A 16,735-nucleotide genomic window follows, 5' to 3' on the forward strand; every position below is an offset into this window, starting at 1 on the left:
AACCTTCTAATAAAAAAAAGTGGATTATGAGGGGTCCCCCCCCATTTCCAGATTAAGATTTAAAAAGATGCAATTCTGGATGGAGCAAAAAGAAAGAAAGAAAGAAAAAGCCCCCCCCCCACCCCAAAAGTATGAAGTTCAGTCATTCAGGAAATCTGTGATCCAGTCCAGTTCAGCTTTGGTCCAAGAGATGCTGCTTCAGATACTTGCAGAGGTTAGTCAGCACTGGCACGTCTCGGCCCCGTGCCTGCTAACACGTGGCGAGGAAGAAAGACACTGAGTGCGGGGAGCCCCAGCGGCCTGCGGTCCTGTTGGCTTGGGGCGTGGGGGGACTCCGGAGAATTTTGGCATCAGTGTCAGGCGGCCGGTTTTGGTTCCTGATGTCTTAGCCGGGGCTGGGACGAGGAGGCGGGATCTGCCTGGGGCAGAGGGATCCGGGGGTCCCCAACTCCCCACAAACCCCCGCTGGCTGGGTTAGCCCTACCACACCGCTGCCTCGTTCAGCTCCTGGTTTGGATGCGAGAGGGGGCCGCTGTAGCCGCTGTTGCTGGACATGGAGAAAGGGGGGCTGGGGCCGCCGCTGAAGACCTCGCCGGGGATGGGGTGCAGCGAGCCGGTCAGGCCCGGCTCGGGGCTCGGGGTGTCGGGGTGCGAGATCATGTCGGTGTACCTTTGGTTTTCGGAGGAGTGGTGTCCGGGGAGCGGGGGCTCCAGGGGCCCCAGGGGCGTGGAGCCGGGCCCTGAGGTCGGAAGGTAGCTGGAGTCTGCTGGGGACTGGGCTTGCGAGGGAGGCCCGTGGGGGAAAAAATCGTAGTTCCCGCTTGGCCCGTAGTAGTCGCCTTGGTAATCTGGAGCAGGGGAGAGAGAGGAGGGTGAGGCGGGGCCGGGGCTCTCCGGAGCCTCCCCAGCCCAGCTGGAGCCAGCGCAGAGCCCGGGGGTTTCCCGGGACTGCCCGGAGCTAGCGGCCCCCAGGAACGGCTGCGAAGTGCTTGCGCGAAGGGACACAGCCCCGAGGGGCAGGCGGGCACCTCTCTACCCGCTGCCGGGACACAACACACCCACAAAGGCCTATTCACCCCGCTCCTTCGCCCGGAGACGGGTGGATCCCCCGTCTGGCCCGTCGCTTTTGCTCCACCACAGAAGAGCAGCTCATGAAAGCGACTCTCCGGTGGAGCTCAGTGGTCGGCGGCTGCTTCTTTCACTGGCTGCCCCCCCCCCCCTCAAGCCTCATGACCCCGATTGCCAGATTCGGTGATAAAAGCCAGGAAGGGGGTGGATCAAACGCGCTACTGGGGTCCCACCATTATCCGGCTCAATTGTCCAACGGGCGAGCAAGGTCTAGGACCAGAACCCAGGTCATTTTTTATCAGTGGCAGAGATTTTTCTCGGACACTTGCACGCTTTTTCGGAAGCCACCAAGGTGCAGAATAGCCCACGTCCATCATGTGCAAAATAATAGACTAAATAGATTCCTAACCGGGCACTAATGACTGTAACCGTTAATAAAACCAACGTCTTCCGCTAACCAGCTAGAGCGGAAATTCTTTCAGAGGGGATAGAATGATAACAACACGTCTAATAAATGGGCAAGGGGGTCAGGTTAACATTTTTAAAGGTTTAGCTTGAAATAAACAGGAGCGGGTGGGAAAAGATGGCGTATTTAATTCGATTAACCGCCTAAGTAACATCGCCCTTAATTGCGCGGTCATCCTGACAAGCAAACACCCCCGAACACCCCCCAAAACCGCAGCATCGCAGTGGGAATCTTTGAAAATAGCGGAAGTCTCTGGAAAGCCGCGAAATCTGGGACCTGATTAGAAACCAGCCGGGGGTGGGGGGGGGGGGGGGAGAGTATCTGAACGCGCTGAATTTCTTTCCAACCCTAAAAACAAAATAGTCTCCATAATTGTAACTGCCCAAAAATCCAGAAGAAGAACTAGAAAAGGTGTCACTGTCTATAGCGCTCTGTAAAAAAATAAAAATAAAAAAAAATCGACACTCACAACTCCAGGGAGCTCTGTCTCTCTAGGATGGGGGGGGGGGGGGGAGAGACTGTGTAAATGGCTGGATGGGGCGGGGGGGGGATCTCTTATTTAGCTGGCACAGAAGGAAAGAAAAGGAGGATTTTTTCCCCCGCTCAGCAATGGCAGGGTTGCAAGTTCTAAGCCCCCGGCTCACGCAGCAGCCAGGCCGGCTAGCACCCCCCATCCCAAGCTGCCTTCAGTGCCCCCCCGCCCCGCACCCCATCAGGCGCCGCTAGGGAGAGATCGGCCCCCGCGTGTGGTGAAGGGGCCGAATTTCGAGGGGCCGCATGGCCCGAGCGGGGAGGGGAAAGACCGGCAAGGGGGAGAAAACAACTAGCAAACACGCGGGCCCGGCCCCTGTGATAGTGACCTTCCATATGCTCCGGGAGCGCGGAGGTAATTGGAACAAATGCCGTCTGAAAGAGGTACAAAAGGGTGCAGCTGGAGCTTTGTTCCCGGGCACACACGCGGGGGGGCGGGGGGCTGAGTGGGAGCGGGGCTCTGTTCAGGCAGACAGCTTCATCACAATGGCCCTTTCTTACTTGCTGCAGGGGTGCAAACTTGGCCAAGGACCGGACGGAATCTCTAACAGGGGGATTAGAGGGGATCTCGACAAGCTGAGCTCGCATTCAGGGCGAGGGAGGGCGGGGTGTGTGTGCGGGAGGGGGGAGCCCTTCAAACAGATGCCACAGGAAGGGTGGCAAAGTCATGGCAACCGGCCCTCACCTTCCCTCCTACCCGCTGCCTTGGCCAGTTGGGTCCTTAGCTCGTTGGTTTCTGGGCGAGAATGATCCGTGATCGGTATCTCCGGGCCAATGAGCAGCAGGGGAGGGAGGGAGAGAGGAAGAGAGAGACAGAGAGAGTGAGGGGTGGAAAGAAAGTGAACTAAAGATGGAGAAGGGTTGGAAGAAAGAAAGAAAGAAAGAAAGAAAGAAAGAAAGAAAGAAAGAAAGAAAGAAAGAAAGAAAGAAAGAAAGAAAGAAAGAAAGAAAGGTATGGAGGGATTAAAAGAAAGAAAGAAAAGAAGATGGGATGGAAAGAAAGAGAAAAGGATGGAGGGATGGAAAGAAGGAAAGAGGAAGGGATGGAGGAATGGAAAGAAAGAGAAAGAGATGGAGGGATGGAAAGAGGAAGGGATGGAGGGGTGGAAAGAGAAAGAGATGGAGGGATGGAAAGAAGGAAAGAGGAAGGGATGGAGGGATGGAAGGGATGAGAAGAAGAAAAGAGACAAGGATGGAGGGATGGAAAGAAAGAGGAAGGGATGAGAAGAAGGAAAGAGGAAGGGGTGGAGGGATGGAAAGAAGAAGAGATGGAGGGATGGAAAGAAAGAGAAAAAGATGGAGGGATGGAAAGAAAGAGGACGGGATGAGAAGAAGGAAAGAGGAAGGGATGGAGGGAAAGAGACAAGGATGAAGGAATGGAGAGAAAGAGGAAGGGATGAGAAGAAGAAAGAGACAAGGATGGAGGGATGGAGAGAAAGAGGAAGGGATGAGAAGAAGGAAAGAGGAAGGGATGGAGGGAAAGAGACAAGGATGAAGGAATGGAAAGAAAGAGGAAGGGATGAGAAGAAGGAAAGAGACAAGGATGGAGGGATGGAAAGAAAGAGGACGGGATGAGAAGAAGGAAAGAGGAAGGGATGGAGGGAAAGAGACAAGGATGGAGGGATGGAAAGAAAGAGGAAGGGATGAGAAGAAGGAAAGAGACAAGGATGAAGGAATGGAAAGAAAGAGGAAGGGATGAGAAGAAGGAAAGAGGAAGGGATGGAGGGAAAGAGACAAGGATGAAGGAATGGAGAGAAAGAGGAAGGGATGAGAAGAAGGAAAGAGGAAGGGATGGAGGGAAAGAGACAAGGATGGAGGGATGGAGAGAAAGAGGAAGGGATGAGAAGAAGGAAAGAGACAAGGATGGAGGGATGGAGAGAAAGAGGAAGGGATGAGAAGAAGGAAAGAGACAAGGATGGAGGGATGGAGAGAAAGAGGAAGGGATGAGAAGAAGGAAAGAGACAAGGATGGAGGGATGGAAAGAAGGAAAGTCTGGGAATATGTTGTATTCAAACTCCTCGAATCCAGCAAGATTCCGTTACAACCCAGGGCTGTGGCTGCGGCTGCGGCGGGCCTGCAGACGCGCTAGTCTAGCGGGGCGCTGAGTGAACTCACAACATCCCCGGGTTTCGCTGCTGGGGAGCAGCGGCAGAGCAGGGCGGCCTCCGCCTTTCACGTGTTACTTTCTGCAAAGATGATGCTTCCTTTAAAAAACCCACCCAAGCTATGTCAGGGCAGGAGCGCGCTCCATCTGCCATGCGATGTATTTCTAAGGGAGGGACGGGAAGACAAGGGAACCCCCTTCTGCCTCAAAAACCGAACCGACACAACCACAACCACCCCTCTGCGCCTCTCCTCTAGCCCCCAAGCCGCAGGGAAGGAATGTTTCTCCTCCTGTCTGGGCGGTGGGTTTCATGATCATTTGCCAGCTATGGGTCTAAATCCGGAGCGTTTACTCCTGGGAGTAAACTTTATTCGGGCGACGAGTCCTGCAGAGCCAGAATCCGGGGTCGGTTACACCGGTGTGACTCCGGATTCACACCAGGGGTAACTGAGGTCAGAATCCGGCCCCTGGCTGTGGACAGTAGTAAGGTAACCAAGGCAGGACCGCGCGCCGGAGTAGGAAATTTACTCCCCGTAGTAAAGTTTGGAGGATCGAGCCCTACAGCATCACAGCGGAGCTTCTCTGTGGCGCCCCGCACAGCTCCTGTGAAATCCGAAGCCTCCCCTTCCAGTACGGGACAGAGAGGGGCTTTAGCTGGAGATTAACTCTTTCCTTTCTCTTGGGAACCCCAGACTGCACCGGCAGCACATGGGTGCGAGCTAACCCTAGGGGCACGGGACGGGAGGCAAAGCCCCCTCCGCGAGACCGCATCTCTTCCCGTCTATGTACAACCTCCGAGTAGGAGACACACTGGAGAAACACCGCTCTCCGACTTCTCCGGGCTGCGGAGCTCCCGGCAATCGGACAAGGGTCTCAGCGCCGGGGTTTGCTGGGCTCGGGCGAGGTAAGGTTCAGGGCACAGACGGTAACAATTTTACCAGACCCACAAATTCCTTCCCCCGCGCCCAGCCGCGAAAGGCGGTAACAATGAATAGAATCCGGAGCTAGCACTTTGGAAGGAAGAAGTGGCGTGAACCGGATTGGGAGAAAGCATCAAGACCTTCCCTTAAAGACAAACTCCAGAGTCTTACGGCCAGCTAATACCCAATGCAAGCAGCGCGCTCTCCCCTTTAAAAGACACAATGAAATGCTATACAATGCAATAGAGTTAAAACTTCAGAGGCTTAATTTCTAAAAGTGGCAAAAGAAAGAATACAAAGAAACGAGAAAGAAAGAACAAATGACCAAAAGGAAAACAAAAGAAAGAAAGAAAGAACAATGATCAAATAGAAAAGAATGAACAAATAAATCGATTAACAAGAGAGAAAAATGAAGGAAAGAACAATGATCAAATACAAAAATGAACAGATGAATCGATGAACAAGAAAAAAAGAAAGATGAAAGAATGAACAATGATCAAATAAAAATTAACAAATGAATGGACAAGAAAGAAAGAAAGAAAGAAAGAAAGAAAGAAAGAAAGAAAGAAAGAAAGATGAAAAAGAACAATAATCAAATACAAACGAACAAATGAATGGATGAACAAGAAAAAAAGAAAGAACTATGATCAAATAAAAATGAAAGAAAGAAAAGCGAAAGAATGAAAAATTATCAAGAAAGAAAGAAAGAAAGAAAGAAAGAAAGAAAGAAAGAAAGAAAGAAAGAAAGAAAGGTTCCTCTAGCCTTAATTTGTTTGCTCTGGGATCTGTGTTTGTTTTGTTTTTTACAATGTTTGAATACAAAGAGTGTTAGGAGGTCATCCAGGAAGTGATCCATAAAATGCTCATTACCTCCATAATAAGTGTAAGGGGTAGAACCCAACATTTCAGATTCATCCAGCCTGCCTCCCAGAGGGCGCATGCGCCGAGGACTCCTGAAGAAGGCATGCCTCCTGGCCCCCAGCGCGCTCAGCTGTTTCATTCTCCTCTCTTTGGACCTTCGATTCTGGAACCAAACCTGCGGGCAAATTAAACCACATCAGCAACGTGGTGACAACATCCACCCCAACCCCACCGCTCCCGCCAGCTGTCTCCCAAGGCCCTGCCAGCCACCCGGGCGCGTTGGAGGGGCAGGCACAAGTTGATTCATTTGTTCTGACCTGCCTGATTTTAACCAGCCTGGCCTGTCTCTTGCACTACGTGTCTGCCACCAGGACGGCCTCGTCTCTAGATTAATCGACTAACGCCCTGATTGATCTCTGCAATGTAGGGGCGCATAGATCTACTGCTGTACGCACATACACAGACAAATCGGGAAGCTGGTGTTAATAGGATGCCAGCTAAGAGGCGGGTTCCCTCCACATGATCGCCTCAAGATGTTCCAAGTTTTTCCCTGCAGGATTTGCCAGATGAAGGCAGCAGCAAGTCACATCCTCCCCCCGCCAACTCCCAGCTGACAGGCTCCCCGAAGATCCGCTTTCCCATTCTTTGGACAAGCTGGATACTTTCTGGACCCTTTACAAGAGGCAGGCGAAGAGGCTCTGAAGAAAAATGAGGAGAAACTTTCAACCGGGGGATTAAACTCTGCAGTTTAGCCAATGGAGCAGATTGGCTTTGAATTAAAAAGAAGAGGAAAGTTGCGAGTGAACTCTGAGAACCATCCAAGAGTGAAGGATTTTTGCACACCCTTGGAGAGGTTTATAATGAAGTGTGCTTCCTACCCCCCTCCTCTAAAGCCTAGAAGACAGATTCATAAAGGCAATTAAAGGGACTTTTCAAACTACAAACAGTTGTGGGGGTGCCTGCTTTCCTAATCTAGCTATCCATCCATCGACAGACACGTAGAGCAATAGAGAGACAGCTAGAAACGTATAGCGATAAATGAGAACACAGACACCTAGATAAATAAATGAATATGTACAGCGCCCGATGCTAAAGGGGGAGGGGGGAATTCTTGGACATTTTCCCATCTTGCAGATTTCAGAGATGAAATACAGAACCCTTCATCCCCCCTTTTGTTTGGCCTGGAACAATTTTTTTCCCACACGCTCAACACTGTATATTTGCCAACAGAACAGCAAAAACGTCGTTGCATATATTACTTTAGTAGTAGCAAGAGACCCGAACATACTTCTCTGGTTCATCTCAATCTATGTCTCTGTTTTGGGGATTGTTTCTACCCCCCACCCCATTTCCTCGTTAATATAAACGTGCAGATTCTCTTAACCAACGCTGTGACTATATCTTGTTGCAAAATGTCAAGATAGAGACAGCTCTCGGGTTGACCCAGTTTAAAGGACTGAAGTTAATTTCTTCTCTAGCCCCCCCGCCCTTTGCTTTACAAAGGTTTTTTTTTATACTTTTAATTTATGATTCATGGAATTTTTTTTGGGGGGGGGGGGCTCTGAACTCTCTTGCGCTGATTGGCTAGGCTGAAAGTTCCTCCAGGCAAGTACAGGATCAAGAGATTTTAGTGGAGAACTGACATTGCTTCAAATAAGTAAGCAGGAAACCGAACGGAGGCTGAGGCAGCAGGTTGACACCGAGTTTGGAAGAACTTCCCACCAGGTATTGGCTGGAGATGTAATAGTCCAGCCTGCTGGATTTTGCATCCAGCACCAGATACAGCCTATAGACCCGGAGCCTAGTGGGGACTGCTTGGTCGTGTTGTGGTGTTGGCTAGCATGGCCTCCATTTGCCTTGGCTTCAGCTCCCACTGATGTCAACCGGAGCCTTTTCATTGACCTCGATGGGAGCTGAGTCCGTTCTTCAGGGAACTTGGGGCTGCTCCAAAGCTCACTGAAATCAAGGGGAGTCGCTCCGCTTTGGCTCACTCACTCCACGCGCTGCCCAGAGTGCGTGGGGGCTCCGACTCCCAGGGGGAAGGCTGAGCCCCAAAGCTCCAGGCCGGCGGGGGTCAGCACGTCTGGCGTACGGGCCACCTCCAGAGGCCTGGAGTCTTTCCATTGAGTTCAATGGGCTTTGGAGGAGAATGCTCGAGAGTGAGACTGAGCGCTGGCTTTTGCCTGAGGACTCTCCAGATGAAGAAAACAATTAGATAACCAGAGAGCTTCCAAACAAAATCTCCCATCAGCATCGCTAGTACTAACCACGGTGGCCAATTATTAGAACTGTTAGCATAATACTGACAAGCGGAAAGTGTCCTCTTGGTTAGGCGCCAGGAAGCGTTCAGTATCCGGATAACACCCCGAGAGATACAGCAGGAAGTGAGCGGTGGCGTGGGAGTGAGGAGCTCTGGGCTCGAGTCCCAGCTTTGCCCCAAGCCCTACGGGGGCCCCCTGAGCAAATCACGTCACTGCCTTGTGCCTCAGTTTCCCCAGCTGTAAAATGGGGGGTTACCTCATTCGTAAAGCCTTTGAAAGGGGCGTGTGTAATTATTACAAAGGGGAGATATTCGTAGCAAAGATCTACTTGGCCTCGCCTTTGTTTATATGCCAATTTCCTCCGACACTTTGGCGACTTCCCAGATCTCTTTTCTTGACATGTCACAACTTTCTCCCCCCTCCATCCCGCACTTCTCACAGCCCACCTGAAGTCACACTGCTGAGTTTGGGACGTCACAGTCATCTCCATGGCGACAGGCTGTGATGTAACAAAAGAAGGTGGCTGGGAGCTGTAACCCAATGGCGAGGGAAGCAGGACTGACTACTATAAGTGCTCGCCCCACCTGGTTAAGCAGATGGTGATGCTATGGGCGGTCACTCTAGTCCCTGTTTTTGATACTTCCTCCTATGCTCGGCCAGGGCACCCCTTGTAGCCGAGCTTGTCTGTACCTGGATCACTCTCATGTTGAGCCCCGTCTCCTGGGCCAGCTGTTCCCGGATGTGCCTGGTAGGTTTGGGGGTAGCAGCAAAGGCAGCCTTGAGAGTCTCCAGTTGCTTGGCTTTAATTGTAGTCCGAGGTCCCCTCCTCTTGGTGCCCGAGTTCTGTTCCTCGTTCTCGTTGTTGGTGGTCTCTTTGTCCGAGGAGGTGGAGTTGTCTGTTTCTTTTGTATCATCCTGCATGGGGTCCTGGAGATCCGGGGACAAACTTCTGTCTGTACAGGAGGACACTGCAAGGGAGAGGCAGAGGGAGATGGATGACTCTGGGCAGAGATGGGACCCTCACCCCCACTGTCCCTCCCAGGCAGGGGAGCGGGGGGGGGGGAGGTTGAACTTCTCTGGAGGTCAGATCCTCCTGACTCTCTGCGCTAATGTAACACGAACCAATCACTCCCCAGTGAACACCACGAAGAGGTAATGAGGGGTCTGAATTAGCAGCAGCACGGGCTCCTCGGTCTATGTGGCAACAGGGACGCACAACACCCCTGGCCTTTTCTGTCACTGGAGCAGGCAGAGGGTGTGACTCCGGTGTGAAACCCCTGGCTAAGGTGGCGTCGCATCGGATTTACACCAGGGTGACTGGATCCGGATGGCAGATTTGCAGCCCGTTGGCACAGAGGGGAGTTGTCCTGTCCCAGGCCCGAGGCTCCCACACTGGGGAAGGAAGCGCTTTCGTTTGGACCAGCTGAGCGTTTTCCTTTCAGGCACAAACCGAGCCACAGCTGGGGACCAAGAACCCACTGCCACAAAGCCTTGGCTGAAACCGCCCGGGCTCGGGGAGTTAATCACCGCCTGGGCCCTGCCTCATCCCCCCACGCTTCGGAGCCAGCGAACCCCTGACCCTGGGGTCGGAAACGGGCCCACCCCCAAACAGGCCCGTGGGCAACCTCTGCTCGCCTGGCTCAGAGCAGCGGCCCGAGGGAGCCGCCTGGCAAGATCCAGCCGCGGGCGCTGAAAGGAGACAGAGCCCAGGGAAAGGGGGTGAGCACAGGCCACAGGCATAAACCGCGGTGCCAGCGAGGGCCCGATCCCGCCGCCCTGAGGCAGAGACAACTCCCAAGGATCGGGTCCACAACGCGTGCTCGTGCCTATGTGAATAGCCTGTTATGTCCACACCCGCCACAATGAGACACAGACATAGCAGACTACCGGAGCTGGGGATCCGGGGTATTCAATCCATTGCGTTTCGTGAGGGGCTCTGACGCCACAGGGGGAAAGACAGAGCGAGAGGAAGAAGGGAGGAAAATCTGAGGATTTGTGTGTGATTCTGGGGGAAAGGAAGAACGTTTATCCGCAGAGGGAGAAGGTGGAAGGCCTCGGACGCTGTTAGCCCCATGGCCGTGAGGGGATCGCTCCCCGGAGTGAGGGGTTGGAAGCTCGGGGCCTTGTCTGGCTTCTCTTCGCATATAAGGAAGCCGGGAAAATATCCCAGGCCATGGGGCTTTTTTTAAGATCGCAAAGCGTGGGCGGAGTTTAGGGGAAAGTAATGTTCGTAGCCAAATCAAACAGGAACCCGGAAAAAAACCACCTGTCTCCCCAAACTCCCACATCCCCCTTCCCCGGGCTGGTCGCATGTTCCCAGCTGGGTCTGTAGATGTAACTGACAACGGCCGCTTTTCCCCAGCACCTGCTGAAGGTGCGGCCTGGATTTTGTTTAAATGGAAATATCTCTTCGTTTTCCACTTCCAATCCTGGCTCAGACCTCCATCCTCCTCCAGCCCCCTTTCTCCCCTCCCCACCAGGTTTTAGTCCACTTTTCTACTCTCCCTCCCCCCTCTCCGAACCGCAAATATTTTGAGAAATAGGAAAAAATAAAAAGAGGGGGGAAAACAGATGTGTGTAAAGATCGAAAATAAATAAATCGATAAAGGATTCCCCCCCCCCCCAACACACCCATGGTTGTGGGTATCCGACAGCTATAGCTCAGGTTGTATCTGGTGCCAGAGAGGGATGCGTGCGTGTGTGTGTGTGAGAGAGAGAGACCCAGCCAATACAAAAAAGACTTAAAGTCCCCCAGTTTGCTAGAATTTGCTGTTGGAATATGAAACTAAACCCCCCCTCCCGGATGCTTTTTTGAATTCACACCTATGCTAGGCCTCTAAAGTCCCACGCCGGCTTAGAGGCTGGCGGACGCTCCATACCTGAGTTGAGGCTCCCTTCCTTTAAGCTGGGCGAGTTCAAATAGTCCTCTTTGCAAACAAATTTGTTTTCGTCTATGATATAAAGTTCCTCTCCCGTGGAGAGCTGTTTGTTGCAAACCATGCACGTGAAACAGTTCAGGTGAAAGACTTTGTTTCGGGCTTTCCTGACGAGGTCGCTTGGAGAGATGCCTTGGGAGCAGCCTGCGCATTTGGTACCGAACCTCCTAAAAACGGAGCAGAGACAGAGAGAGACGGGAGGAAGATAAATACCCGGGTGCTTAGCGGCCGGCCCCAGAGTCCCCTCCAGTCTATATGTGCATCGTCCCCAACTGCGGGCGCGTGGGTGGAGGGGGGCGAGAGATGAGACCATTAAAGCAATTGCCTGGATTCCGACAAGGAAAGGGAAGCGGACTTGGTCGCCTGCAAAATGCGTGCGCAAAATTATTCCTCTGGTGGCGAGCAAAACGCGAGCCCAAGCGAGGACTCGCATTTACGTGTGAATGCCCTTGTTTGACTCCATACAAATGGACACCCCCTCACCCCCACTTTAATAGTTCCGTCTCCACGGCAAATATTCCGGGGTGTCTGTTTTGTTTGGTCCCTCCCATATCTCCGGCAGGTAGAAAGCGGCCCCGACCTTACTTACAGCTTTGGCTCAGACACGGCGCGGAGGAAGGAAAAATCCTTCTCTCTGGGGCGCCAAAGCTGGGAGGCGAAGGGGCCATTTCCGGAGCTGTGCTTTGGGGCAGACAGAAATGGGGCGCTAGATCGCAGCTCGGCATAAGGCGGGGGAAGGGGATCAGGTTTTTATATATGCCCGTGCATGCGTGTGATCCGGCTGGGCCGCTTTAAGGAGCAGCCACGATTCGGTGTAAAAAATAACGACCCGCTTTGGTTTCGCGGGATTTATGGAGCGATTTTTACACCCCGTTGTATCCCCCGGAAAGCTGCGGAGTGTTCGCATCCTTTTGTCAGGCTTCATTTCGCGAGGACATAGGAGGTAACCAATGGATCTTCCCGCACAGTCATAATTCGTCTGAATATTCGTGTTCTCTTCAACGGTGTCACATTTCGGTTAGTAAATATCTAACCAGGGCACTTTGGTTGTTAGCGGGGTGGTTAGACCCAAAAGAGAAACACAGGGGGCTGCTTATTGAATTCAAAACACGAGTGGGGATAGGGGATGTGAGGATCCTAAAAAATGGTCTCCCCCTTCCCAATAAAACAACCCACACATCAGTGCTGAAAATGGTTCTAGTTTTGATCTCCTTTTATTCAGCATTCCAGCCCCCCTCCGATTTATTTATTAATTATGAATTATTATTAGTAGTAGTATTATGCATTGCAGAAAGGGAATATTTTCCCGGGGGAATGATCACTATCAAGCAGCAGAATCGTATCTGTTTTTCAAAGCAGATAATTTAGTTTCCACTTTGGGGCGTTGATTCGGGCACTCTAGAGGTTTGAGGGCACTAGTGGAAGTGGGGTGGACGATGGGGGATAAGGGGAGAAATCAAACTATTTCTTTTCTCCCTTGTTTAAACACAACTTCGAACAGCTTCACTTTCCATGACGTTGATTTAGTGAAAACATTAGAAGTCATAAGTCATTTTTTTGTCTTATCCTGGAGCATAATTGGCTCATCTGCACCTTATCAAAAATCATTAAAGGCATTTAAGGAGTTGCAGCGGGAGGGGTGCTGAATGCATAGGGGCCATTAAAAGTAGTTTACATGTGTAAAGGCGAGTGTGACACTTAACCTATTCAAATTCACCTTCATTAGGGCCTACAGGACTAGGAAAACTGCCGTCTCCCTCCCCCCCCCCATATTAATCATCCCCTGAGCTTTTCACCCTTTAGCTAAACAAATGCCCACATTTACCTCAATTACAGCCAGAAACAAAAGGCCAAGCGATATTTAGGGCGATTTTACATTTTCAATGAGTTCATTTGTTGATTTAAAAGAAAAGGTGTGTGTGTGGGGGGGGGGGGGGGGCAGGACAAGTTTGCGCTGTGTATGCACAGCCAATTAGACCACAAAGCCTTGGTCCTAAGCCTCGCTAGGAACTTTAGTGTGCGTTTGAGAATTCTCCATTCAGGATGGAATGTTGGGGCAAAGGAGTTTGGGGATGTCCCCCCATATTCCGCTCTCTCTTCTCTCTGCACTTTAGTTCGGATTGAGTCTGATTTAGGCTCTGCCTCTCCGCAATACAAATGGCTTTGTTTTTAAAGCCCGGGGCATTCGAAAATCAGTTTTCTGCTGAGAAAAGTTTTATTCTTCTCCATTCCAGAATGTTTTTTTTTTTTTAAGTAACCTACAAAACCCGTGCCCTCTAGCCTGGCATACGATCAGCTCGGATCTGGCTCAACCTCGTGCATAGACCTACATTTAAAACATTCGAATCGGGTTACCGAGCGAACAAGGAGCCTGGAGTCCCCCCCCCCCCCTCAGTTCTAGGATCTTTCCTTCTGTACAGAAAACTCTGAGGAATATCGCAAAAGGAGGAAATTGACAATAGGTACAACGGATTTAAAAAATCACTGAAACCGCTCTGGCCTGCTGATAATAAATGGATACCCCCCTATAGGAACATATAGGGTTCCTTTGGGGAATTGGAGTGGCATATATATATGACACCTTTTGCAGCATCAGGACCGATGGAGCAGACCCCAACAATGTGCCAATTACAGAGAGCTCTCAGCTTGTGGCTAGGAAGCTAGGCAAGGCACCGAAGCAGGGTATCGCTAGATAACCTTGCCCCGCTTTGCTAGCCAAGCAGTTGGGGAAGGGGTTCGTCTCTTCCTTGCGGGACTTACCTGAAAAAGTCATTTTTGCAATAAAGCTTGCCTTCCCTGGAGAAGCATTTCTCAGTCAGGTTGCACTTGCATTCGCAGCACTGGACACATTTAATGTGCCATGCCCTGTCCAGCACGTTCAGCAGAAACCTGTCCAAGATGGGCCGCTCGCAGCCTGCACAATGCACCATCATGACCTCCGCAGAGGAAAGGCGAGACCAGCAAACTAAAGCAGAATGCAACCCCCCACCCCGCCGCCGCAAGCGATCGCAAAGGGGGGGAAACGGAGAACAACCCTGGCAGCTTCTTGCCTTCTTCTCCTGGGCGTCCTGAGGGCAGGCGAAAAGTGTCGCGTGGACTTTCCAGCCCCCCTCCACTGAGGCAGACGCCTCTCTTCCCCCACGCCCCTCACACCTCTCCCAGCAGGTTCAGTGGGGGGAAGCCAAGCAAAGATATCCCGGTGGGGTGACTTTCCCGGTGCCTTTCAATTGAGCAGCATCTCGGCCTGGAGTAGCATCAGCGCCTGTGTGGGAGCAGCCGGTCCACGAAAGGGATTAATAATAACACATAATAATCATAACCATCATAAAAAGCCAGGAGCCCCGTGTTCCTACGTGTAGATGGCTGGTTGGGACTTTTCTCCACTTTCACGCTGTTCCCATCTTCAGCTTTGTCTCCCAGTTTAGTAATTCGCGCATCCTTATTCAGATTTGGTGACGTCTCGCGGAACGTAGAGAGGCCGGGGGCCAATGAGAAGGCGGTGGCCATGGCAACCTCTTAATTTATAGCATATCTAAATTGGCTCCAGCCTTGTGCTTGGCACAGAGGGAAAAAAACAAGGCACCACTATTGTTGAGTAGTAGGTTTTACCTGGTGCGGGGGCTAAGTAAGTATTTACCTTTATTTTGTTTGCAGGGGTGGGTGGGTGCAGATTAATTTTTTTTTTGCGGTGGGGGGGCTAATATTTTATCTTTCTCTTCTTGGGGCGCTGGGTGGGGGAGGGATGAGACCTCGGGGAGGTCACTGCACCTGCAAAACAAGCTCTGTTTCGCCTCAGTGTCAACAGAAAGCCAGTGAAAGCAGCTAATGGCCTCTTTGCATAAGCAGAAAAGGTGGAAATTCTTGCTCTTTTGTCGAGTGATCTCCATGAATCCAAATAAAAAAAGAGAAAAGCCAAAGGACCCCGATCTAGGGGGTGTTTAGGCCACTGGCATGCTGAGGGGAGTGCCCCCCAGGAAAAGGCAGGTTCAGACAATGTCTGGGGATGAAAAGTTATCTGTTTTGTACTTCTCAGATATGAAGGTAATTGACCCCCTGGCGAGCTAGTTGGCCTTTGTTATACAGATTGGGGGGCGGGGGGCATTTAAAAAAAGATTTTCTTTGAGTAATTTACAACATCTTTAAAACCAGAGTCAACATGAGAACGAAGGGAGGCGAATCAGGAAAGCAAACCCCCTTTGGAAAGAGAGAGCCTTGCTGTTCTTGTGCTGTTGTATATGATTTTTCTCTTTAATTTCAGGTCCTGCGGACTTTTAAATTACCCAGTCACCTTGTGCGCAAGGTGATGGCTCGAATGAATTAACCTTTTTAAAGAAATGTTCTAGAGCTGAAAATATGTCTGAGTTAAAATAAAAGTTGTTGTCTTAAACTGCTAGATAGATAGATAGATGATTAAATGTTGATAGATCATCTATCTAGCAATTAGATAAATGAGAAGCTATAGCAATAGATAAAATAGATTAGATGATAAAATGTTATTGATAGATGATCTAGCTAGCAACAGATAGATTAGAAGGTGTAGACAGATAGACAGAAAATTAAATAGATAAGAATGTATAACAACAGTGAAGAATGTATATAGATGGTTAGGTAGATTGGAATGTATGGGGAGGACATATGAGAAGGTACAGCCATCGATATATGATAGATAAGAATAAATAGCAATAGATAGATTAGTGGGTGTAGCCATAGATGGACAGATAGAAATACAGTTAAGCAGATACCAATGCATAACAATAGTGAAGAATCTCAAAATGGGATTTTTTCTAAAAGCTCTGCTCTAGGAATTATTTTGGGGGAAGTTCTCCGGCCTGTTACACAGGAGGCCAGACTAGATGTTTACAATGGTCCCTTCTGGCCTTGGAATCTATGAATCTATCAGTGTACAGGGATAGATAGATAGATAGATAGATAGATAGATAGATAGATAGATAGATAGATAGATAGATAGACTGATTGATTTCCCTAGAGTTAGGTGAATCTGTATAGCTATAGAGAGATCAGTACATTTCACTTAGCATCGTTGGATTTATGTACTTGTTGAACCTAATAAATCTAATATTTGCAAATGTTTCAGTCAGAGCGCATTTAAAGTGTGTAAATCCGAGTTTTGGAGACAGGTATTTCAATTAATCCATCCACAATGCCTTAGTGAGAGAGGCCGGCTGCAGCTGGCCTGCTAAACAAGGGGGGACGGTTTGTTTGCAGGATTTGATTGTTGTTGTTACTTAGGTGTTTGGGGGGGGGGGAGGGGGGTTGGGAAGGCCGATCCCCTGCTTCCTCCTCCTTTTGTCATGCGAGGGACAAATGACAATGCTGGCACAATAGATTAAGTTATAAGGTTCTCTTGCTCCGTCCGTCCCCCCCCATTCCCACCCCTCTAGAAGGGGAGGGCTGGACAAGTGTTTCACAAAGCAATTGTTAATGGAAAAGTACCCAAATGTTTAGTTAGTCATTTCATTAAGTCTGGTAATGAAGAGAACACTTAGACCCCAATGTGGAGAGCAGCATTTTTTCGGGAGCCGTGTGGGGCGAGGAGCGGGTGAGGGGCAGAGTTTAAAAGCAGCTCT

At 50.5% G+C, this 16,735-nt stretch overlaps 1 protein-coding gene across 1 annotated transcript; it reads right to left on the reverse strand.

Annotated features, from left to right (window-relative positions):
• Positions 1-480: 480 nt before the first annotated feature.
• LHX5 (LIM homeobox 5) lies at positions 481-14,080 on the reverse strand. Its single transcript, XM_065417877.1, has 5 exons — positions 13,908-14,080; positions 11,091-11,314; positions 8,902-9,179; positions 5,960-6,125; positions 481-848 (listed from the first exon to the last, which is right to left on the reverse strand). The coding sequence occupies exons 1-5, from the start codon at positions 14,078-14,080 to the stop codon at positions 481-483; spliced, it is 1,209 nt and encodes a 402-aa protein (XP_065273949.1).
• Positions 14,081-16,735: the final 2,655 nt, after the last annotated feature.

Source organism: Emys orbicularis, chromosome 16 (assembly GCF_028017835.1).
Source record: "Emys orbicularis isolate rEmyOrb1 chromosome 16, rEmyOrb1.hap1, whole genome shotgun sequence".
Classification (NCBI taxonomy): domain Eukaryota; kingdom Metazoa; phylum Chordata; order Testudines; family Emydidae; genus Emys; species Emys orbicularis.

What these genes read in the sequence shown, in the direction of transcription:
- LHX5 (XM_065417877.1), bottom strand. Translation starts at nt 14,080, where the DNA reads ATGATGGTGCATTGTGCAGGCTGCGAGCGGCCCATCTTGGACAGGTTT. An exon ending in TGCAAAAATGACTTTTTCAG is followed by an intron (nt 11,315 to 13,907) that starts GTAAGTCCCGCA and finishes CTCCGTTTTTAG; the next exon opens with GAGGTTCGGTACCAAATGCG. An exon ending in CCCTTACACTTATTATGGAG is followed by an intron (nt 849 to 5,959) that starts GTAATGAGCATT and finishes CCCCTGCTCCAG; the next exon opens with ATTACCAAGGCGACTACTAC.